This window comes from Coenobita brevimanus, chromosome 80 (genome assembly GCF_032717465.1).
Source record: "Coenobita brevimanus isolate Jiangsu-jjx chromosome 80, ASM3271746v2, whole genome shotgun sequence".
NCBI lineage: Eukaryota > Metazoa > Arthropoda > Malacostraca > Decapoda > Coenobitidae > Coenobita > Coenobita brevimanus.
The window spans coordinates 17697285-17722121 of record NC_137033.1 but is presented as its reverse complement, the minus strand read 5'-3'; the positions used below and the strand labels follow the sequence as shown (position 1 = coordinate 17722121).

General features: G+C 39.0%; 1 protein-coding gene across 4 annotated transcripts; it reads left to right on the top strand.

Moving 5' to 3' along the window:
• The first annotated feature begins 1358 nt into the window (after positions 1-1358).
• Positions 1359-24837, top strand: LOC145409240 (nucleosome assembly protein 1-like 1-A). 4 transcript variants are annotated; one of them, XM_080279725.1, is made up of 8 exons: positions 1359-1494; positions 6060-6209; positions 13268-13372; positions 14526-14701; positions 15211-15505; positions 15971-16118; positions 19830-19997; positions 23780-24837. In XM_080279725.1, exons 2-8 carry the CDS (start codon positions 6075-6077, stop codon positions 23878-23880), a joined length of 1128 nt encoding a protein of 375 aa, XP_080135851.1. In that variant the 5' UTR covers positions 1359-1494; positions 6060-6074; the 3' UTR covers positions 23881-24837. The 4 variants fall into 4 exon arrangements, with proteins under 4 accessions (XP_080135851.1, XP_080135848.1, XP_080135849.1 ...); XM_080279722.1 differs by having other exon boundaries at positions 6060-6272; XM_080279723.1 differs by lacking the exon at positions 1359-1494 and adding an exon at positions 1558-1578 and having other exon boundaries at positions 6060-6272.

Below are 24837 nucleotides of genomic sequence, written 5' to 3'. Positions count from 1 at the left end.
TTACCCTGAAATCTGTCCTTCCTTCAAATAATACACTATCTTTTGGCCTGTACAGTTCCGTCTAAAGAAATTTACAACTGGTAAAACACAACGGGAATCCTACCTCTGCCAATGCGTGTCTCAGAATGTTCTTTTCCGCCACGCATTCGTCCAACCATAGGAAGATTACTTACTTAAAAAAAAAAAAATACCTTCACTTTTCCACTCGTTTCTCGCTACATCCATCACATATGTCACCTCAGCAGTCATGACGTGATGGTTCTGGCACAGTTAGCTCTCCTGTAGAGTTTAAACTTTGCTATTTTTATGCCTCAAACTATAGTTCCTTCATCTTTCACTCTCCCAAATCTTCCACATGACCACTCCTTCATGCTTCATCTCTCAGTATCCTTGGTATTTCTAGCTCGCGATCTAATTGGAAAGGTCATCTTCCCACAGGCCTGATCAAAACTTCGTGTACTTTCAATAATTCTATGCGTAGCCTACTATATTTCTAAACAGGGTTGAGACTCAACGGGCCAGGCAGTCACACAGTCTGGGCATAGCTGTCACCAGTCTGCCCCTGTGTTGCTCATTATGATAGTTTTAGATCCTGGCCAAGTAAGCACTGTGTGACTAACTTTAGATTTAATGAAGAACGCAGCGAGGATCTATATGCTCTCTGATAGCAGTGAGTTTTCACAAGTGACTCAGCTTTACATAAGCTTATCATCTTACAGATTCTTCAGTATCCCTCAGTGGCTAAGTTATTTGTATTAACCAAAGACTTTCCATGCTTTTGGAAAGTTTAACGTTTGGTTTTAATATTTTGGTCCTCAGTACAACAGGAATACTGTTTGTTGAATCTCTCATCTGAGCACTGAATTTTGCAGTATGTATAAAGTATATGCGTGACTGCATGATATTTCTGTATTTTCTATTATTTCTGAATAGAATTGCTGTTCGTGTTAAGAAAGGCAGCTTTGTGAAACTATTTCAGTGGAACTTACAGCAGCCCAGTTATTTCCTTATGTTGGATGACTCCCACATGTATCCTTATGCCTGCATTATCTTACTTCTATATTTTCTTTTACCGCTGAACATTTTGGCTGTTTATGCTAACAGGGACACTTTCGTGAAACTGTACTTCACTGTTGTAGTATTTCCTTAAGTGGGATGACTCACTCCGTATATCTACATTCTCCCGCCAAAGCTCCCGCGCGGAGCCGATTGGCCAGGATCATGACGTCAGGAGTAGCAGTGCAGGCTGAAAGTGGAAGGCAACAGTGACTATATTCCAAAGCTTTGCTTAAAATCGCAATGAAGTATATGGCGAAATTAACTTGAGGTTCTAGCGCACTGTAATCAGAATTGCTTATATAATGGTTTGGATGACTGGTATATTATCAAATCATTATTTCTCCGTGTAAAGTCCACATTAGTCACGTGACCCGGTGTTTCCCGCCATCTTTGCCGCATGTTCGCCTGTCTGCCTTAGGATCTCATAGAGAGAAGGTCAGTGCCAAGCTCGGGGAATATCTGTGCCGTTATTGATTTATATTCACACCGAGAGGTTACGCAGTTGCGTGAATGATTAATGTAAGTGCATTGAGCCTGTATTTAGTGCAGTCAGTTGTATTTAAAGAAGTAGTGAAGGAGACATTCCAAGGCCGTAAACACAGAAGCGCGGTTTCGACCGCGGCGTAGTGAGCGCAGCGCATGTTCTTGGGTCTTGTAGTCTTGTAATTACTTAACTGATGGTGTAGGCGAGGCTCACGAAAGCAGTTCAGTGATTACAGACCTGGGAAGTGAGGTGACTATGGCGAGGTGATTTGACGGGGTGGATAAGGGAGGGAGTGTTGTGATGCCTTTGTCTTGGCTCACGTGGGACATAATCGCCATGACCGCAGTCCGCATTCCCCGTCTACTCCATAGCCCATAAATCCCCCTCAATATACCGGGATATGCATACCTATGTCTCGGTATTCCGGTGTGAATAGGTGTTTTGCAAAGAACACGGGGGTCACTCGGAGAATCCCCCCAGCATTGTGACATCATCGGTGTATCGGACGGTCGTACTTTAGGGATGGCTCAATTACGGTGTTGCCTGCGCAGGTACAACACCCAGCTAGGGGGTTGGTCTAATTATTGACCGTGGTGGTGTGTGTATCGTAGTTCCTGGTTCGTTTTTGGCCAGGTAAGTGAGTGACTGGGGGTGCAAGTGACTGTTATGCCGTGGAGAGGTGTGTGTGTAAATTATGGTGGATAACTGTTGCATCCTACAGCATATTAAAGGGGATGACTTGGTACATCACCCTGGTTCTACCATTTTGTCCTAGATTTGCAGTAACCTGTAAGTGATCCATGTTATCAGATTTACTTTGAGGTGTTGCACAACAATTTTTGTTTTTCTCCCTGTTTTCAATTTGCACTTAACTTTAAATAATTGGTAAATGTAACCAGTGTACTGAACCTTAAACATGTAGGCCTGGCTTTGCTGGTTCCATATTTATTGATTACCAAGTTGAAATGTCTGTCAAAATTATCTGGTATTGAAGCAGCACTCCCTCAATCTGTCAGACTGTTTGTGCCAGGGAGTGTGGTAGGCACAGGTAGGCCTGTAGACTTCATTAGGTATTATACTAATGTATGTAGAAGAAATGTTGAAACAAATTTATCTGGCAGGTAGTATGGTGTTTGTAGTAAGTTAATAGTTGTTCCTTGACATTTCCGTCTTGGTTCTTTATAAGGAAGATTATATGAAGGCAGCTCCAGAATCTAATTGCTATTGGTTCAGAATTGAAGTTAAAAGATGCTAGTACATTGTCCACATTAGAATGAGGAAAGGCTTTCATAGGTGGTTGTCCCTTAAGTGTTGGTGTATGTTTTGGGGATGTGACTTCAAAAATTAAGAAATGTAGAACCATGGAACAAAGTTTAGCACCAAAATAAAATGGCTTTTTTGGGTTGGTTAGGTGTGAATATCAAAATAGAATTTTGGCACTTTAAACAACACCAGTCCGAGCAACAGCCTTGTATAGGTCCAGCCACATAGAGGTTGCTTTTATGTGTGTGTGTATATATATATATATATATATATATATACACAGTATATATATGTATTTATATATATATACCAGTATATATATGTATTTATATATATATAGACAGTATATATATGTATTTATATATATATACCAGTATATATATATATACACAGTATATATATGTATTTATATATATATACCAATATATATATATATATATATATATATATATATATATATATGATTATAATGAGTGTTGTCCCAGATGTTTGACTGAAGAGTGTAATTATAAATGTTTACAGGGGGAAGGGTGATGTCCTGAAAGAGGAAATTATAGAGACATAAAGCTTTTGGACCAGATAATGGAGGTAATGCAGAGAGTTCTAGAAGGTTTGATTAGAAAAATTGAATATTGATGAGATGCAGTTTGGGTTTATGCCAGGCAGGGGGATCACCGATGTATTCATTGCTCAACAGCTTCTGGAAAAATATACAGAAAAGAAAAGGGAATTAGTGTACTTTGTTTTTGTTGGTTTGGAGAAGGCCTATGACAGTCCCTAGAGAAGTGAAGGGGGCAATGAGAAAGCCTGGGATTAAGGAATGGCTGGTTAGGGTGGTTATGGCCATGTATGTGGGTGTTCTCATCCAGGTAAGGGTGAATTGAGTTTTGAGTGAGGTTTTCCTTGAAGGTGTGCAACAGGGGGTCAGTCTTGAGATTTAGGAAATGGAGAGAATGTATGAGGCACAAAGGCTTAAGAGTAAATGATTATAAAACAAGGGTGATGGTATCTGTGACTTGGGGTGTATTGTCAAAGAAGAGGGGCACTGGCCATGTGCAATTGGCCCCAAGGGAATGGGATATACAGTAATTCCATCTTGTGCAGTGTTTGTGATAAGTGGGTGCATAAGAGATGTGGTATTCGAAGTAGACTACGAGATAACACTGATTTCATGTGTGTGGTGTGTTAGGGAGAGCATGTGGAGATTTCCAGCGTGAAAAGAGTGATCTTGCTAGTGAGTCTCTTGAGTGTGTGGAAGAGTTTTATTATTTTGGGAGACATGTTATGTGCTGGAGGTAGGGCTGGAGCTAACTGTGTGACTAAGAGTGAGGAATGGTTGGAAGAAGTTCAGGGAGCTGTTATGTCTCTTGACATTGAGAGTGCTCTCCCACCATGCCAAGGGATCTTTGTATGTGGCATGTTAGGAGTGTAATGCTGTATGGTAGTGATACCTGGGCAGGAAGGAAGAGGATATTTCTAGTCTCAGTCTTAATGAAATGGCGATGATTAGGTGGATGTGCAGTGCGTCCGAGTGTGAGGCCTGGGGGGAAGGGGAGGCTAGGTTTATGATGGAAGAGTTGAGAGGTAGGATGGGACTGGAGTGTATTGTTGTGATAAGGATGGGTAGATTGAGAGTGTTTGGGCATGTGGAGGGGATGTGGGATGATAATTGGGTGCAGAAGGTGAGAACTGTTAATGTTGGGGGTAGGGTAGCAAGAGGTAGACCGAAAAAGACCTGGGGCGAGGTCATGTGAGTATGACCTCAGGGATAGGACTAGGAAAGCTGTCAGAGATCGAACAGCATGGAAAGCCGCCGTTAGGTGACCAAGGCTGACACATGCAAGCATGTTGAAGCCTTCAAAAATGAAATGATGCATAAACATACATAGATACATACCTACAGTATACTGTATGTATATATATATATACACATATATATATATATATATATATATATATATACATATATATATATATATATACACATATATATATATATATATATATATATATATATATATATATATATATATACATATATATATATATATACACATATATATATGTATATATATATATACACATATACACACACACACACATACACACTGTCAGTAAAGGAAATAGGCAGGTCATCTCTCAATAAATATACTGGACTGTATGGTCACCATGCCTTGTGCTGCATCACCTGAAACTTATGCTGTGGGATTAGCTGTTACTGTTTCTGTGATAATAATTAATGAAAGAGTTATGTCTTCTAGTAATAATACCGAGCTGTTAAAGCACCCTCATCTGTGTGGAATTTGCACCCACCTTGCCACCACAGGTTTCAAAGATGTTTAGCCATTATATGATTGCTATGTATCTTTCTGATCTGTCTAGCCACCACAGGTTTCAAAGATGCGTAGCCAATATATGATCTCCATGCATCTTTCTGATCTGTCCAGCCACCACAGGTTTCAAAGATGCGTAGCCATTATATGATTGCCATGCATCTTTCTGGTCTGTCTAGCCATGGATATTAGTGACTTGTATCCATATCCTCTTCACAGCCGGGTCCATTGTGAAGTTCTATGTACCTTAAGCTGAGTGGTAATGGATTTTTGTCTTTGAAATAATGTTTGTTGGCTAATCACATGTGCTCAGGTGTGATAAAATTACTTACCATATATATCGAAGACTGAGTGATTACAAAATAAATAGGCATGTAAATTTCAGTGAATGTAAGTTGTACTTTTCCTGGAACTGTTTGATGCTTCTGGCAGTTAGGGCATGAAAAACTTCGCAGTGTTCCAAATCTGATTTTACCAACAAAATTGAAGACAGTTTTGTGTTGCAAATGAAAATTTTGTGGCAGTAATTCAATCTGACACTTTTTCAGATGCTTAGCAGTGAATTGATATTTTGCTGGTGTACTGTTGAGACTCACGTACAGTACAGTAATGAATATAAATAATAATTGCTGAAAAAAAAATACTGATTATGTTGTCAGTGTGACTGAAAGCAGTCAAGCGAAAACATTTAAGATATGGTGTATGGATTTTTTTTTTTTTTTAAATTCTGTTTTGTTACTGTAAATATTTGGCACAAACATCATAAGGTGGGATGATTGGAAGCAAGTCATTTGGCTTGTCACTTACTGTTGGCATGACTTAGGGAATCATTACGGATAATTTGGACTTTTCAACTATCAAGTTGATGTACATGCCATCAAGTTGCACATAGAGGTTATACATTTACTGTTGTCTTTCAGATATAGACTCCAGTCATGGCAGATCCAGAGAAGGGGACCGCTCCAGCTGCGGAGGAGGACATGTCTGAAGAGGAAGTCGATGATGTAGAGGAGGAAGGTGAAGGTGGTGAGCGAAAGGAACTGGTGGACAAACTGATGAAAGATCCGCAGGTGCTGGCAGCCCTTCAGACCAAACTTCGTCGGTTCCTTGGCTCTCCCTCGGGTTACATTAGTGTAAGATGCAGGGTTGAGATGGATTTGATACAATATCATAGTTGCAACAACTAAATGATTTATTTGATTTTCAGTTTAGCAAGGCTACTGAAACACAGTATAGTAGGATCCGTGGCATTGTGATTGAGGATTTTTTTTTTTTTTTAATTCTCCCCCCCCCCCCTCCCACTCCAAAGGAATGGCAGTTTCCAGGAAGGGATCATGATGTGCAGTATGTATTGCTTTCAAGTGTTAAAATCAGTTTCAGGGCAAGGTTACCAACACCGCTGGCCTGTCTCCAGTATTGACAACATGCACTGATATGAGTTTATATACCTAAATAGGGTATATTTATAATCAGAATGGTTAAAATATTTAGACAACAGCTCGACTGGATTTTACTAAGAACATGATGTGTAACATTGCCATTGCAATTGTTACTTATTCATTCATTCATTGCCAGACGCCATGTATCCCAAACGGGATGGCCAAGGGCTTAGAGTTAATTGTTTTACAGGGAGGGGCACTAATCCTCCACCAACCCCACTTGACACGTAGGGAGACATTAATTGCAAGTACAGTAACACGTTGCATGAAACTCCATCATCTGGGTTGGATACTGACCAGTCGTTGCATGAACTCATGCATTGTAACAATTTTGGAATGCTAAATGTGCATTTGAATATTGTTAGAATGTTGCTGTGAAAAAATGAGTAAATTAGGAAACAAAGATATCCAGGATATCTCTTGGCTGGGTGGGGGGGAGTTAAACTCTGAAGTTGTTTAGTATAGGTTGCTATCTAGGTCTAGTGAAAAAGCACCAGCTTAGCTACTGTAGTAATCTGAGTGAAGAGTGAATGGGGGAAATTAAAATTTATACTGAATGAAACAGTAGAAAAACTGAACTTTCATGTTTACTTTTGATGGTTCAGATCTGCTGCATTAAATCCTCTTAAGTATCTTGATATTGTATACATCAACCTGACCAAGTGTATGAGTGAGGAATACTGTTAATAGATGTAAAGGTTTGCTGGTGGTTCAAGGTGCATAGAATGTTGGTTTATGAAGTACAGATATGGAGTTGGTGTGCACTGGATTAACGTTGGAGGAGAGAGAGCAACAGCAGTTACCTTTCACAGTGTCTGATACAGAAAGTAATCATGCTGCAAAAATTTGGAGCCAGTTACCCTGTTGTACATATAAATAGTGACAAATTTCAGTTAATCTTTGGGCCTCTGATCCTGTAGTACCAGATAGTAACATTCACCAAGGCCAGTCACGTTTACTTTGTGATGAATAGTAATTGACCAATTAATCACAATGCCTCTGATCCTACTGTGTAAGATACCGGTACCATATTTAATGAAGTTCACGAAGGTAAATTATTATTTCATTATGCATACTTTGTGACAAGTACTTCATGATAAGTTCACATATTAGGTCTAAATTTTCATTTAGTGCATACTGTGTGTGTATATATATATATACACACACACATATATATATATATATATATATATATATATATCTATATATATATATATAATTTGAGCCAATAAAATTAGAAACTATCTTCAGGCTTAAATAGTTAATCACAGTATTTTGTTCTGCATTTGTGCACTGATGCTAAGTTCAGATATTGCTTGTTCTGGTACATTTGTTGATTATGCATTTGAAGCTTAAATATAAAATTACTGTTTAACCTGTAGTTTATAAGTTCTGTTTTCGTAAATACAGCACTGCAGTCAACCAACTGGTTTTGCTTTAGTTCAGAACGTGAATCTGTTTCTACTGTAAGTATGCTGAAGTTTTATCACTCGAGCTATCCATCTAAGAAGGTTTTTGAGAATCAAATAAATCATAGCAAGATCATAATTTAGTATATTTTCACACAAGTTGTGATTTACATGATAATTATAAAGTGTACCTAATATTAAATGAGTATCAACCCTGTAAATGTGTGGACATGAAGTATTTTTTGGTGGATCAGTTTAGTTTTGAAATAAGTGTTTTACTATACTCATCCTTAAATACTGGATTGTACTTTATGGACTCCCACACAAACTTTAAGGGATTTCCTTTTTCGTTCCCTTTGTAGATATGCTAGTAGGGGATTTACAAGTGGGGCTGCATGAATTTTTCTTTTATCATTTTATTATTAACACATCCTTTGCACTTAACCTGTAGAATTTCAGCACTCACACAAGTTTTAATGTGTTTAGTTTGCATGCACTTCCACTGCTTTTGACGGAATCACTGCTTGTAGTGGTTCCCCCCCCCCTTCCCCCCCTCCAAGTGGATCGGTTTCAGTAGAATTGTTGCTGTACTGTACAAGTGTATAGCATACACATTCAGTATATGTGGCTACCATAAGACTAAGATAGGTGGCTTTTACTCCATATGCATTATTATATTCTTGAATGTGGTTGATGTACTGCTGTCTGTAATTGGAGTTTATTATATTGAAGTGCCATTATGCTATTGCTATGATGCATTTTCTCATTGATGCCATGTACCGTATTTAGATAATATTGCAACGCTAGATATACTCTCACTGAAATGGTAAACATGTAGGATAGAAGCATGAGAGCAATTTGCAGGGAATGGAGGACAGCAAGGGATGTAAAATTGCTAATGCTGTATAATGCATGTGGTTAATAATACAGCTGATTAATGTGCATATATTTACAGTTATGAATTTTGGCCTGGGAATGGTTGCAAGAACTCAGTTTGTCATGGTTTATTGTAAAATTTCTCTTTACTGGCCTCCTTTTGCCTTATAGGTGACCTCATGGTGCTGAGATCAGTGGAAGCTCTCTCTGGCTTATCTTGATCTGTTAGGTTTTCAAAGAACATGGGTATCCTCTTTTGGTTGTCACAGTATGATGAAGCTTCATCGTGAATTAATACAATATTTTACACACACACAAGTAATGAGTAATCAGCCATTGCTAAGCAGAGTTAGCATACATTTTGGATGTTACTTCTATAGGATTTTTCATTTCATTGTCACACCTGTCTGGTGTGTGTGAGATGAAAATGTACAACATAAACAAGGAAGTATGAAATATGGAGGAGTTTACACTCTTGATACTAATACAGTAATCCCTCAATCATCTGACATAATAGCCAGAGGCATATCCAGATAGGGGCAAAGGTCGGATATGGAGCAGTATCCTCTACTGCACCCATACCCTATATATAATCAACCCTATACCCACAGCCAACCCGTATGTACAGTACCCCTCCTAATTTTGGCAGTGTTCTCCTCCTGTCTTTGAGCTTTTTTTAGACATCAAAACACAGATTGGAATATGCAGTTTAATCCTTAAAAAAAAAAAAAAAAAAAAAAAAAAATCTACCTGCAGTATTATGTACAGTACCCCTCCAAATTATGGCAGTGTTCTGCAGTCTTTCGAATGTCTTTAGACATCAAAACACACATTAAAATATGCAATACAATCCTGAATACTAAGGAAACAACACATAAACAATAAGATAAAATCCACAGTACTTACCATCCAGTGAACAGTAGGCAGGTGTCATAACCCACAAGGCTCCAGCAGGTGTGTGTGTATCCCATGCAGTCTAGTGGTTAACACTGTAACTTAGGAAAGATCACAGCAACTCCTTCTCCTCCTCCTCCATCTGCTGAAGCTGGGGGTTTTGCGGCAAGGTGATGGAGCCCCATCCACCTCAGGAGACTGAAGACAGTCGCAAACTCACTTCTAATGGCGATTCAGCATCTGTCGATGTGCTCGATTGTGGGACCGAGAGTGAAAGCTGAGGTCAACAGGGTATTGGTGTTGGGGAGAAGGGGCTGGCACTCCTGGGGGTGGCGGGCTTGAAGAAGTTAATCTTTTTGTGATGATAAGTGTGGTGATTATGTCAGAGGATGATAGTGTCACTGACTACCTGCAGATCCATCTCCAGCTTGAATGGCACTAGCTCCCTGTCACAGTGAGGATGCTCGGCACATTTGAGCACCTGCTCGATGTCGTCCTGTTGCGTACCAAGATGTGGGAGTAATGGAGTGGTGGGTCCTCGTCACTTTCCTCTGTTGGTCCTGCAGAGAGCAGTGGCCATCTCCTTGTCAGACAATGTCTGATAACCTGGATCACTGCCGTTGTTGTCCAGCCAATCCCTCATGTCGTCGACGTGCACACCACCTGCGTTTTGCAGCCGAAGGTGGAAATCATCCACGTCAAATCCTTCAAAGATTTGCAAGGCCTCGCATTCCTGAAGATGAGACCAAGCACTTTTCAGGGTTTTGACAGAGACTTCCAAGCATTGGCCTAGTTGAACACCATAGATTTGATGTTGAAACGCCGCAGATTCTCTAAGGTCAACTCCCCACATGTGTCATCCCCTTCCTCATCCTCAAGCACCATCACCTTGTTGAGGAACCTCTGATGGTACAGTGTCATGGCTGCCACGATAACACCTTGGTCCATTGATTGAATGAGAGCAACCGTATTAAGTGGCAAAAACTTGCACCTAATATGGCTTATTGTCAGCAACCAAATCCTTCTCCAACGGATGCGCAGGGCCATTGTTGAGGATCAGGAGAACCTTCACTTGGTCGCGATGGATTCCAAGCTCCTCCGTTTGATAATGGATTACCTCCTTGACAGAGTGTCTGTGGAACCAGTCTCTGAAGATCGTCGAGGCAAACTAGATCTTCACAGAGGGGTACCACACAACAGGCAGGCCATCCAGTAGCCCACGGAGACAACCCAGCTGTTTTGCGTGTCGAACAATAACAGGTTTGAGGCAGTGCACCTGTTAGCATTGGCACAGCACAACACCGAGACACGTTGTTTGGACAACTTCTGACCAGGTACAGTCTTCTTCATTATCTGCCAGGGTATAGGTGGGCAAGGAGCGGTAGATCCGGCCAGTTTCGTCAGCATTGTACATTTGACCGAGAGTAAGGCCCTCCTCCTTGATTAGGCACTGCACTCTCTGGCGAAATGGCTCAACATCTCCGCTGCTGCATCCAAAGCCTCACCATGTGCCATATAGTCTGTAAGTCCATGCCGAAGTTTGATTGGAAAAGCCAACCCTCGGATGCCCTGAAGTCATGCACGTTGTGTAGGCGTGCAAATTTCTCGGCTGCAGCCTTCAACTCTGTCCCACGTACAAGCGCGCCGGCACCCCTTTACTAGCGGAACCACACCAAAGTCGACTGGTCGATGTTGGCGTGGTGGGGCTAGGACATAACCAGGTCACCATTTCGAGTGGTATCGCTGTATTCCTGGCCGTACTTAGTCAACTTATTCTGTGATTTTTTTTTTTTTTTTATATCAAACAAGGTTGAATGGGCCAAGTCACATTCACACAAAGTACGTGAAGTTGGACAGCCCATGTCAACCTTGCCCAATATCTTGCGCTTCTTCTCCAGAGTCAAAACCTTCTCTTTCTTTTCTTGGGTGGTGGTGGTGGAGCCATCATCACACATTCAAGAATGCTATATAGGAAGATTAAGGCCTGCAGAAGTCACCACCACAAATGCAACAATGGAAGCTGCCATTGTTTTACCTCAGCCAAGGACATCCACACACGGAGAGACAAAGGTGGGAACTGAGGTGCGGTGTCGCTGGGGAGTGTACGGCATTGCAGTGTCTACCCATGCCTGGCTATGAGCAAACAAGCCAGAAATGACACACTGACCTTTGAGTGCAAGGGTTCATTTTGCTTGCCTAGGCAAATGTTGTAATATGGCAGAAACACTGGGTCCCCATACATCATGGGCATAAGGAGTGCCCAAATAATCCGGACGGCGATGTGACTTGGACCATTTGGTAAGAAGGCAGATGGCTGCGGGTGGCTGGGAGTTTCAGACTAATCCGGGCGCTGGTGGACTTTGACCATTTGTTTGGGAGCCAGACAGTCATTCTCACTCAGCTTGTACAGTCTGTAATACACACATGCTGCCGGTATATAACTGATGATCGGGGGGACTGGTGGACTTTGATCCTTTGGTTGGAAGCCGGACAGCCATTCTCGCTCAGCTTGTGGGGTATGTTCTGTAATAAACTTGCGCTACTGGTATGCAACCGATGATTTGGGGGAGTGGGCGAGGGACTTTGGCTATTCAGTAGGGAGCTGAACAACCATGTTTAGTCTGCTTGTGGGTTACGGCTTATTACCTGTGTGTGGATGGAGAGGTCAGTGAACCCCCCTCCCAACAGACTTTTTTTTTTTTTTTTTAAGGCCTGCTGGCTGCCAATCCCAGAACTTTTATTTCTGGGTAGGGACAAATAAATCGAGATACGGTCCTAATAGAGCCAAGGCCCAACGTCCGTAGACGGAGCATGACCGGATATGGAGCATCTAGATAATTGAGTGATTACTTTCATTCATGACACAAATATTAATCTTTAAAGTAGCCAAAAATGTTGGTATGTACTGTATAACAGTGCTTGTTTAAATTATCTTCAGCACTTATATGAAACCACTCAGATTTAAAGACAAGGTGTAGCAGAATATATATATATATATATATATATATATATATATATATATATGAGGTGACCCATGTTCTTGAGTAATGCTTGCTGTTTAGATAAACTGGGACAAGCTGTAGGTGCTGATGTGCATACACAGTTTTGGTTAGTTATAATTCAGAGTTGTATAAAGTAATTTGCACACTTAATGTGAATAAAAATAATACTTTAGTAACATGGATGAGAAAAATGAAAACTGCCAGTGTGTCCTTCATTTACAGGGTGATTTATGTGATAGCACTAGCTTCATTAGTGGTGGCATAATTTAATATTGGAAATTTAAAGTGATGCAGGTTATAACATTTCATTTTGTGGTTTTTCAGTTAAACAATTGTATTTAATTTCAGGGAAGTTAGTATGGTGAATGTACCATATTAGAGGAATAAATATTGTAGTCAGGGAAATGTGCCTTCTGTTGGTAGGTTGTCATTTTCTGATTTTAAAGGTAAGTTATCCCATTGCTACTAATGGTTAAGACATTTTATTAACGCAGTTGTTTGATTTCAGTCCCTTCCAGTAGCTGTTAAAAGACGTGTGAAGGCGCTAAAAAAAATTCAGCTCGAATACACTAACTTGGAAGCGGAGTTTTACAAGGAAGTTCATGCATTAGAGGTATGTGGTAACATGGTTTTGCAGTGCATTTATCCTTACTGAATACAATAATTGCATGAGGATTTAGGCAGAGTTAATACCCCTATAAACCTTTTAGCTGCTTAGGCTTTTTCTGCTGATTAAATTTACCAGTAAATAGCCAGAGTCGTCTTTGTTTAACTTTTCTGTCAGGTCAAACAGACATGTTTACCACAGGTAGGCAGCTGCTTTTGTTGGTCTTTTCAACAGATACAGCTTAGTACATACTCTGTATTGGGAACTAGGGCCCTCTTGTTGTAGACAGTCCCTCACCAGGGTTGGCTTAGGATCCTTTCCCATGGTGAGGTACAGGGAAATAGCTTTGGTTCCTGGGTTGATGCTGCAACTACTTTAATCCACCCAGGGTATGCAGCATTTCTGTGTGTAAGTTCCATGTCAGCTCTGGTTAGCAAGAGTAATGCATGTCAGTTTAGCCACTGCAATGAAAAGGTTTAAAATGGCTCATCTCTTTAGCTGTGCCAGGTTTCTTCCTGCTGAATAAAATGACCCGTGGGCAACAAAAATAAAACACCATAGTCAGATGTTGCAGCTAAATGGTTGATGTATAGGTGTCAGATATAGTGATGATGGTGTGAAAAATGAATGAAAGGTGAAAATGTGATTATGCATGGAAGCATGATGGAGCCTTTATAAATTGAACAGTATGATATAAAATGCTTTTGTGTTAGCACTAGCCTGTTCCAGCCCTAGTAAAGTGCTGTGTGCTGCAGGAAGGCAGCTGCTCGCTGGTGGTCGCTGGGTGTGCTTGGCTAAACAGACCTGGGCAGAGCAACAACTTAAATGGTAGTTGCTGGAGAGGGACACTTTAGCATGTTAGCACAGACAGTACTGTATTCCTGTCCCCCTGAAAGGGTGATGGTAGTGGATGGCTATAGAAGGACATCATTCTTTAGTTCAGGTTCATGTCCAGATGAACATGGAGCAAGAACAACTTAGTAGATTGCTCATTATATTTTCATCCATCAGTGTAGTATGTATTCCCACTACTAAAAATGAGAGGATAGCTACTAAGAAATGCCATGTTCTATTTATTGTTACATTTTCATCTAATATAATTGTAGGGGTTCGCCACTTAGAAAAAGCTATCCCTGATATTTTGTTTATCCTCTTGCAGGTAAAGTATGACAAAATGCATCAGGATATGTATGAGAAGAGACGGCAGATCATCAGCTCTGAGCATGAACCTAATGATGAAGAGTGCGACTTCCCGTCTGATGATGAAGATGATGAGGATAAGAATCTCAGTAAAGACATGGAGGAGAAGGCAAAGATTGAAGATAAGGAAGAGAAGTGAGTGAAGATTTTTGTATATAGCTCTTCTTGTATTGTGTTTTTCCCTATTCCTGGTTGGACCTTAACCTTAGCTTGTCTTTGGGTGGTGGGGAGGGAGCTTGGGATGGCTCTAAAATTGCTGATGATTGTGTGGAGACTGTGTGAAAGATGTGGAGTCCCTTGCTGAGATTGGCGAGTTCATAGGTGAGGTTGCTTGATAGAACCCAGTGAGGGAGAGGGAACTAGGAATTTATTCTCATCTGATGTATGTCACAGCTTAGACAAGCTTTTCCTTAAATCATCCATTTTCTATCTATAGTCTGACTTGGGGAAAATGAATTATCCCTAAATGCTTTATCCATAATTATAGAAAAAATGTAGTTTGGCTGACAATGTTTTGAATGAACTGATTTTATTGTGTATTTTACTTATATTCTGTGGATTAGTGTGAACTGTATTTAAAGGTTAATATAAACATTGGATATGTCTGCTTATTTCGTTTCATTAATGTGTGTGTTCTTCCTCAGGGTCCATGACTTTGATGAGAATACAAAAGGCATTCCCGAGTTCTGGCTGACCATCTTCAAAAATGTAGACCTATTAGCTGAGATGGTTCAGGAATATGATGAACCAATTTTAAAGCATTTATCAGATATCCAGCTGAAGTTCCATGATGAGCCAATGGGCTTTACTCTTGAATTCCATTTCACTGAAAATGAATTCTTCACCAACAAGACTTTAACTAAGTATTATGAAATGAAATGTACTCCAGATAAAGAAGATCCTTTTGGCTTTGAGGGACCAGAAATTTTCAAATGCAAGGTTTGTAGAAGGATTTTCTTATTTGTATTTTCCAGTTTTAGGCTAGCTCCTATGTAATCACAAAGATGAGTTGCACTGGATAGATACCATTGTTGAGTTGAATGGTTTGAGACTGCAAGGAAAAGATTCAGACAGCAGCCAAAAGACCATGATGGCCATTCTCTGATAGGGAGCTCCTTCAGAGATAGTTCACTAACCTGTTAGTGATGATTTACTTTACACACAAGCTTGGTAGTAATTACCTTCGAGTACTTTAAACTGACTGAAAATACTGATGACTAATATATTTGGTTAATACTGGTTCCATGGATAGTGTGGATTATTCTTGCTATAAACTTCATTGGGAAAGAATCCAACTTGGTAAAATGGATGTACTTTTGATAATAGTGTCTTGCGCTATGTATATAGTTTTGAAATTCTGGCACATATGTCTACTGATATTACCACTGCTGCTGCTTATTCCAGGGTTGCACCATAGACTGGAAGAAGGGCAAGAATGTTACTGTCAAAACAATAAAGAAGAAGCAGAAGCACAAATCTCGGGGAGCAGTTAGGACTATAACCAAGACCGTACAGAATGATTCCTTCTTCAACTTCTTTAATCCACCACCTGGTTTGTTACATAGTTACTAAAAATATTACCTTTTGTCTTGCAGATCTGAAATTTTAACCCAGCTTTGACCTCTGTCCTCAATACCCATGTATTCTTTCACCTAACCAGATAAGTGAGATTATTAAGGTGTTTCATAGTCAGTATTCTGGATGCATATTATCTTCTTTAGATCCCTCCCAGCAGGGTTTAAACATGGCTTGAGTCTCCAGGTAATGTATTCATACCAGCACCCTCTGCTCTGCAGTCATCTCTCTGCTTACCATGATAATCCCTGCATTTCTGGCCTTGTCAGTGTTGCCCATCATTTAACTTTTTAAAATATTTCCAAGAGGCCTGTGTCTATTTTCTTTTATATAGTACCGTATGTTTGTTGCATGTCAGGTTTTGATGTGCACTGCAGACTTCCCTTGCTGTGTGCCAGCTTGTTTATTACAGTTCATTGTGACCCATCTGGATGTTAAGACTGGTATTAGCTCGAGTGAAAAAACAAAACTAAAAGCAGTGGAAATGGGACTTCATTATGTGGAGTGGATATGGAACATAGTGATTTGTGGAGGATGTGGAGTAAGAAAGTCTGGTGATAATGGTGTGGAATTATAATTTGATACTGTCATATGGATAGAATGGATGGAGGTAGGGTGGTGAAATTGGTATTGTAAATGGGTTTGAAGAAGGGAGGAAACATAGTAGGCCAATAAGGTTGTTGGATGTGGTAAATGACTTAGGAACTTAGGTATGGAGGTTAATGAGGCCAGGGGCTTAAGTTGGTTGAAAGGAATATCATATTTTTGGAGGAGGACTTGTTAAAAACTGATAATTAATATAATGACCTTGGTATATATGATGGGTTCTATAAAGCACATTATCTAAAACAGAAGACTTCCATTTCCCCACTGATTGATGCATTGTTTGCTGTCTGTTCCATGATTATGTTGTGCCATATTCTGGAGTCATAAAGTTTTGTACCACCTGCCTTTGTTCTGTATGGGTTAAATAAGTTTAAGCATCTTAGTTTTAAGGTACTCATCACTGTAACTTCTTATGCTTATACTTAATTGCACATTTGAGCTTAGAAGTTCCTGTTACAGGAACTGGAGTAGTTAGCAATTGTAGGTACAGAGTAAAGGCGTAAGTGACGTTACTCTGACCAAAGAGGTCATTTAGGCCATTCATTTGGACATTCTTGACTTTAAAGAACTTCAAGAATGGTTGCATTGATGTACCAAGCATGACTTTGTTAGGCGAGAAGTTCTTGGTAGCAGTTTGTTCAGTTGATAACAGCAGGACGAGAGAGAGGAAAGCAGACTGCACTATGAAGTCATACTGTTTCATTGCTTGGGATAAGGAATGTGGGTTTCTGTCAGGTGGACTTGTAATGATGCAGAATGACTATAGTTTGGGTTTTTCCCATTGAGGTTATAGATTCACAGGTTGTCTGTGGCAGCTGATCCATAGGGCTAAGGAACATCTCAGTGGAGAAGTGATAACTCACTTGTTTGAGCTTAAAGGAGGTTAGAGTATTCCTCATTTTTTTAGGACAAATTCTTTTAGCAGTTAGTTAAAGCAGCATAGGTCTTCTGTAAGTGTTTTTGTTTTTTAATCATTCTCCTGTTAACCTGTTAAAGAAAAAACAATATTGCAGCAGAGGAGGTTAGAGTATTCCTCACATTTTTAAGGACAAATTCTTTTAGAAGTTAGTTAAAGTAGCATAGGTCTTCTGTAAATGTTTTTGTTTTTTAATCATTTTCCTGTTAACCTGTTAAAGAAAAAAAAAAAAAATGCAGCAGAGGGAGTCCACCAGCTCTATAAAGAATCAGTTCATGCATGCTGAGTTCCTAGCAAGTGATCCCTCCTTTTTGTAAGTGCTACCTTATTGACACTATGAATCTGAAACTTTCATGTTGACTTGTTCCAAAATCTTAAAGGTAATCCTTTTTATTTTTTTAATAAATGCCTTCCTGTAACCTTGCTAAACTTAACAGATGTGTAAGTTATGTTAGTACAGAAGTTGCTCGCTTAATGCTTCCACATAAGCTTTTATTTATTTTCTTCAGTAACTATTTGGCAGTCAGGACTTGTATTCTCAATATGTTCTTAAATTGCTTGAAGTAAGGGCACATTTAACCATATTATACACAATTATTTTTTTTTATTTTTTAATGCTTTGGATGTGAATTTTTAAAGTACAGAAAGTAAAATTTTTCTTGCTGGGACAGCCTTTTCAAGTATTATTATCTCTGTTGTTTTGAGAAGCACACTTGCACTATAATGAAATGTTAAGAATTGTTGTGTGTTGCGTTCATATTGATCATTGTTGCTGGAGAGGTACATTTTCATGTGGTATAACTTAACCAGGCTGTGGAATGGCCCAGTTATAAAATTTTCTCCAGCTCCCTTACACTTCCTTGACAAGAGAACTGTAGACTGCATAATGGGAACTTCAGTCTGTAGTCCACCAGCTTCACATCCAAATCAGCTTGGGATAACAGTAACCTGGTGATCATCATTTGGATCACTGCTTTTGTTGTACAGTAAACTCTCAATTAACCGTTGTAATTCAGCCAAGTCCAACACAGGTTAAAATGAAATGCCGAATATTGCATATCTCGCGCAGCATTCAGCTTTGAGCCAGATACAGTATTGTGATTCTATCCATCTTGACCCTCCATCAAACTCATTACCCTGAGTAAGGATGAAAACTAAGTGTATAAAAACAATACAGTAATCATACAGTACTATACATAGTGTACTATTGTATGTACTCACTAAGTGTTGGCAGCGATGGGGAGAACAGTGCGGGGGGGGGGGGTTGCACAGTGCACAATACAGCACGATTAGTTTAACAATCACAGTAGAGCATTAGGACATGAACACTGACAGGCCATTAGCTTTACAATACAATATAGTACAATAGCTTGAACATACGATGCCGTGGCTCAGTGGGTTAGAGCGCTCTGCTCTGACCGAAGGGTCGGAGGATCGAATCCACCCAAGGGTCATCGGTAGACATCAGGAAGGGCATCCGGTCATAAAATGCTACACGCTTCAGTCCAAAAGTCCTCTACCCAGGGGCAACGCCTTAGCCCTTAGGGGATACCTGGCGTAAAACCAAATTATTATTATTTTTTTTATATATATACAATGCCAGAGAGTTACTCAAAGCACCAGGGTTTTGTGACTGCATGGTCAGAAGAGCTGGAGCACATAGGTCCATCTTGACTCTACGACATCCACAGGTGAGAATGAGAGCGTGGTGGTATTTTTGGCACTCCAGATAAGCCATGCCCACAATGGATTCTGATTGCCTGGCACATAGTGAGCATTTTCATTGGCTCCCAAGTTTCGAGATTTCCCCTGGCGTTGGTTGACTACTGCTCATGAGCTGGTTGAGACCCCTTAATGCCATTGCATTGGGCCACTGGTTACGTCCCGTTTCAGCGCTGGATGTTGCATAAAAATTGCTGCATATTGCTTTAATAGAGCCAAGATAACTGCACCTGATATTATGTTGGGCTAGATATTGTGACAATAGATAATAGAGAGTTTACTGTAATCAGCAAGATCTGCTGTTCCATTCAGTTGATTGCTATTAATGCAAGAGGAAATTGGTACGGCAGTTAATTAAAATTTAGTGCCACTTCAATTAATTTGGAGGTCAGTTTCCTCTGAACACTTTAGTTCAGTTATTAGTGTAAGAATTTTTCTCAACAGTTCCTGAGGATCCTGATGAAGAGATGGATGAAGATACACAAGCTCTTTTGACTGCAGACTTTGAGATTGGACATTATATCCGTGAACGAATTATTCCTCGTGCTGTGCTCTTCTATACTGGTGAAGCATTAGACGATGAAGATTTTGAAGAGGAAGAGGGTGAGGAAGGTGAGTGCTTATTGCCACTGACTTAAGCAAGTTCAGTACAAGATACTCATTAGAGGTGATGGAGCTTATTAGGAAAAACATGGAATGTTGAAGTCAGTCAGTAAAATTCATTAGTTTTCATATGCTTGAAGTGGCTTGTAAGTGTTTCTTTTGAACTGCAGGGGGCAAAAGGTTGTATTTAGATTTATATTTAAATTGGCTATTGGAAAGGATGTGCCAAGTATATAGAACTAGTGAGAACACCACTGAACAAAGTCTTTGAGTTGCTTCTGCCAGTCATACAAGGTGCAATAACCCTTTATAGTGTTGTTGCAAACTGGAGGAAAGCCAGGTATGGATGGTTAAATTCTTTTGTTCAACTTCATGTGTATTTCAGTATTAACTCTTTCTCTTATTAATGCACTTGGGTATTCAGGCTAACTGGGATTTTCTCTTAATGGAAATCCAAGCAGACAAAGGGTTCAAAACTGACTCCTTTAACCCATTTGGCTGCTGGAATTTCCCTCAGCTTTGCAGAATTAGCAGGTTTAGCATCAGTTCCATGCCAAGTGCATATATTCTGCATGAAAGAGTTATTGTAGTAACATGGCAGAGTTCAAAGTATCTAGTCATAATTTATGTATGAAGTTGGGTGACTACTGGGCATGTTGAATGCAGGGTAATAAATATATATATATATATATATATATATATATATATATATATATATATATATATATATATACACTCATTATCCTGGATTACAAAATGTATGAGGGTTCTTTATTTGAAGTAACAAAAGTGTGATTGTAGTGTTTCAAGATTTGTTTAATTTGTTTTATCTTCTTTATCCCCTCCATCCAGAGACATGGTTTATTTTATTTTTTCCACCTCCAGATGATTATATTCAGTTGGAGAAACTTTTGGAGCCTAATGATTAGGTACATCCTTCACTAATGTCACTGAGATCTCTTAAGCTGAATAAAACTGTGTAGTGGTAGCAAGAACAATGGAGAAATGTCTCTGGAGTGAAAGGGTTAAATAAATGAGTTGTAATTGGATAATCAGATTGTGCTTTGTAATATTCTGACTGCTTGTTCCCTCCAGGCATACTTAAACAGTTAGGTCTTGACAAAGCTTCTCCAGGTTACTTTTTTCCCCCTCGCATAACATGCTCTGTCAACAGCCCATCTTTCACTGTTACTAATGTGTATCATCCTCATATCTGACTAGCATCATCTTACATGCAGATTTATTTATTCTTGCAAGTATCCTTTAGGTCCATGCTATCACAGTAATGTCATTTCATATCATGTACCATTATAGTTAAAACAGTGGTCATACATTGTTTGTTTATAGTATTAATGATACTTATTCAGTGGGAAAAAAATTACAAGGTACACACAGGTTTCTTAACAGATGTTTGAACACAAAAGTTACATTGTATTTTTCTAACCAGTGAGTGTTGTTCTGGCAGGTAAAAGTGAACTAGAACACCTCGAGATGGGGGCCATTTTTGCACTTGGTAGATTTTATATTCCCTCTTGATTGTGACAAGTGTTATGCAGTAGTATACATGGTGCTTTTAGTAACTGAAGCGGGAAAACTTACTTACCTCCCACCAGGACGAACGAATGGTCTCATGACTAGACTGAGGGTAAGAGGTCAGCAGTGGAAAATTGCTGTAATTTAATGAATTATGATACAGTAGTATTTGTACTGTATAATACGGTAAATGGAAGTACAAAGATTTCCGAGTTCATTTTTTAATTCGAACCATTGTATTTTTTTTTTTGTTATTCAGAGCCCATCCTTGTGTTGCAGATTTGAAAAATTTATTTCTCGTATTTGGTGGTATTTTCAAAATCATACTCCACAATAAAATTGGTTCTGAGAGTTGGATTTTTGAGTGAGACAGCTTGTATAACTGTACTACTAACTGAAGCCCTTTCACTACAGCATCACCCCTCATTGTCACTATATAATGTTGGCATTTCTCATTTTCTGTGTCTCCATTCTGTATTATCCAGATTCTATGTTTTTTCAAATTAATCCTGCATCAGTCATAATGGATAACGACCATAGTAATAGCCTAGCACCTTCTTCATGGCATTTTTGTGAAGTTAACTTGTTTTTATTCTGCAACCATGGTAATTTTTTTGTTTTGCTAATCTTGTCAACCTGTCCTTGGAGTTACTTTACCCACTCCCATTGTGATCACATCAAGTAATTTTCTACACTATGGTTGTTAACCATGCTTTAATAACTAGTGCCATGTATTTTCAGGGTATGATAAACAAGAAACAAACTATTTACACTTTTCTGATCATTGTATATATTGATGTACCAGGCTTCCAGTCATGAGGGAGTTGGTTGGTCTCTGATAATGCCTCGTGCATATGCTTGATTAGGAAGCTTTAAGACTAACTTGAGTCACAGGTGGTGCTACTAATGCATGAGATCTCAACTTAGAATATCCTCTGGTGAACTGAGTAGGCTCTTTGGTGGCTAGTCATTTGATTCTTACTGTGTATCCTGGAGAAGTATTTAAGTTTTCATTTTGACTAGCAATCAGTATTACATCCAGTAGTTACCCATATTCAAAATGTGTGGAAAGGTTTGTCACATTTTTGCAGATTTATTCTAGTTTAAAGATTCTAGGTTGTAAGTTATGTCTTTGCCATAGTGTAGTAAATAAATGGTTATGAGGCAAGATCAATTTTGTGAGGGTGGGAGCATATAAGTTATAAAGCTGTCAAAGTTGTACTTAATCAGTGTATGACTTGTGTACCCTTTTGAAACCAGTGTTATTTCCCATACCCCATCAAAACCCTATGACCCCTTCCCCAGTATTATAAATCTCGGTATGTACCTTAAAGGTTAAGGTTTAAAATTTCTCCCCATGAATTAATGTCACAAATTGTTTGTTCTGTATCACAAATGTAATGTATAACAAAATTGCTTTGCATCATTACCATCAACATTGTGAACCTCCCAGCTGACTGTAGAGCAAAGCTGTATCCCATTCTACATTGCATATTTTAGATGCTCTTGTATGTTAATTTTTCTTCAGTAATACTCCAGTGCTTGATTGGTTCAAGAACTTAACAAGTGTACTGTAGCGTAATGAGTCATATTAATATCATTTGAAGGTTTGTTGTTCCAACCATAGTTTTTATCAGATGCCTAAATTTTTTAAAAATTGTAATATAATTTTGCTTAAAATTATTATGTTCACAGGGTCAGTAATAAGTTCAGTGTAGCACCATAGCATCCCCAGATTATCAGGTACTAATGAAATTTATTGATACTTTTGAAAATAAAATTAGTTAATTCTTAGCTGTTAAACCATTGCATGATGGCAGGTCATACCAGAGCTTGAATTTATAGTTTTTAGAAGCTTTGCCATATTGGTTGTAGTAAAATGCATGGGTATGATGCTATGAACTTGCCCTGTTTTGATAAAACTTTTTAATTTATGGCAATTGTTTGGAGTGAAAGCATTTAACTAAAGTGGCTCAAAGACAACAGAGTTCACTGAACACCTTAAACTTTTGTGAAGGTCACAGAGGATGATGTCTGCCTTATTAGCTGCTTGAAAGCTGCACACTGCCTCTGACAATGATCAGCCTGCTCAAGCAACCTGGCTGATATAAATTTATGCTGTTTCGTTTTCATGAATGACCAGAACTAATGACAGTAATGAACAACAAACCTTTATGTGACTATATATTGATATATATTAATGTAGAAGATTAGTGTTGTAAATTGGTGTAGATATTTACTCTCTTAATATTTTAAAGGAGAGGAAGGTGATGAGGAAGAGGAAGATGACCCAGATTATGATCCAACGAAAGACAAGTCAGTCAAGGGTCAACAGCCGGCAGATTGCAAGCAGCAGTGACCCTTTGGCTAAACCTAGAATCTTTCTCCATTGACCTTTAGCAGCAGCATCTGGGGCCTTTGTGTAGTTACATACATGGTGGCATTACTACATACTTTCTTGTGGCATACCCTTATGAATGTGTTGTTTCGTTAGGTGTAGGCAAGTAATGTTAACCCTTGAAGGACATGTTATTCCAAGGTAGTATGTTTTTATTCCCTGCACATTGCTTTATTAGCTTTCTGGCTATATTACTATGAATTGTTTTGGTGTAACCAGCTTTTCTTAATGATTCTACAAAATCTCTGTCTCTCTCTCTTATGAGGGGACAACTTGTTGCCACTTTAAGCAAAAATAATTTTCAAAGCTTAAGGAAACCCATGTTGTAACTTTGTTTGGTGATTGAATGTTTAAAATGTGTTTGTGTTTTCTGGATATTGATGTTATGATCCACAGTAGTAAGGATTTTGTACTAATCAGTTAGCTATCATATTTTGATTAGGTGTTTGCGAGACGATAAGTAGCTCGGACCTGCTGTGTGCACCATTTTAATGGGCATATTGTTGGCTGATAAAGGCTCATTCATAAGGACACATGGAAAGTTGAGATTGTGATAATACACGTATTGCATATAAAAAGTTTTCCATGCACAGATCTGTAGTCACTTGTATTGCTACATAAAACGTGGAGGAATTTTTTATTTATATTTTTTTCCGTTATTCAGCTTCAAGGTTACAAAAAACAATGTTGCACGCTAAGTCCAGATTGGTCGTGGAGAATTTCTCATTTGACCTTAAGGTTACTATATATATTCTTGTTAATGCTGTTTAGAAAGTTCATAAACGGATTATAATTTTTTCATAGCTGTTTCAAAATAGTTTTAAAATGGAATAATTGTGTAACCAATAAAGCTTCATAAATCATTGTAATAGCTTTGTTACCACTGCTGCTAAAATATATATATATATGCTCCTTTTT

Excerpts from the sequence above, each read along its gene's own strand:
- LOC145409240 (XM_080279722.1), top strand. The coding sequence starts at position 6,075 with ATGGCAGATCCAGAGAAGGGGACCGCTCCAGCTGCGGAGGAGGACATG. Across the intron at positions 6,273-13,267 it reads CTCCCTCGGGTTACATTAGT|TCCCTTCCAGTAGCTGTTAA; the intron begins GTAAGATGCAGG and ends GTTTGATTTCAG. Across the intron at positions 13,373-14,525 it reads AGGAAGTTCATGCATTAGAG|GTAAAGTATGACAAAATGCA; the intron begins GTATGTGGTAAC and ends ATCCTCTTGCAG.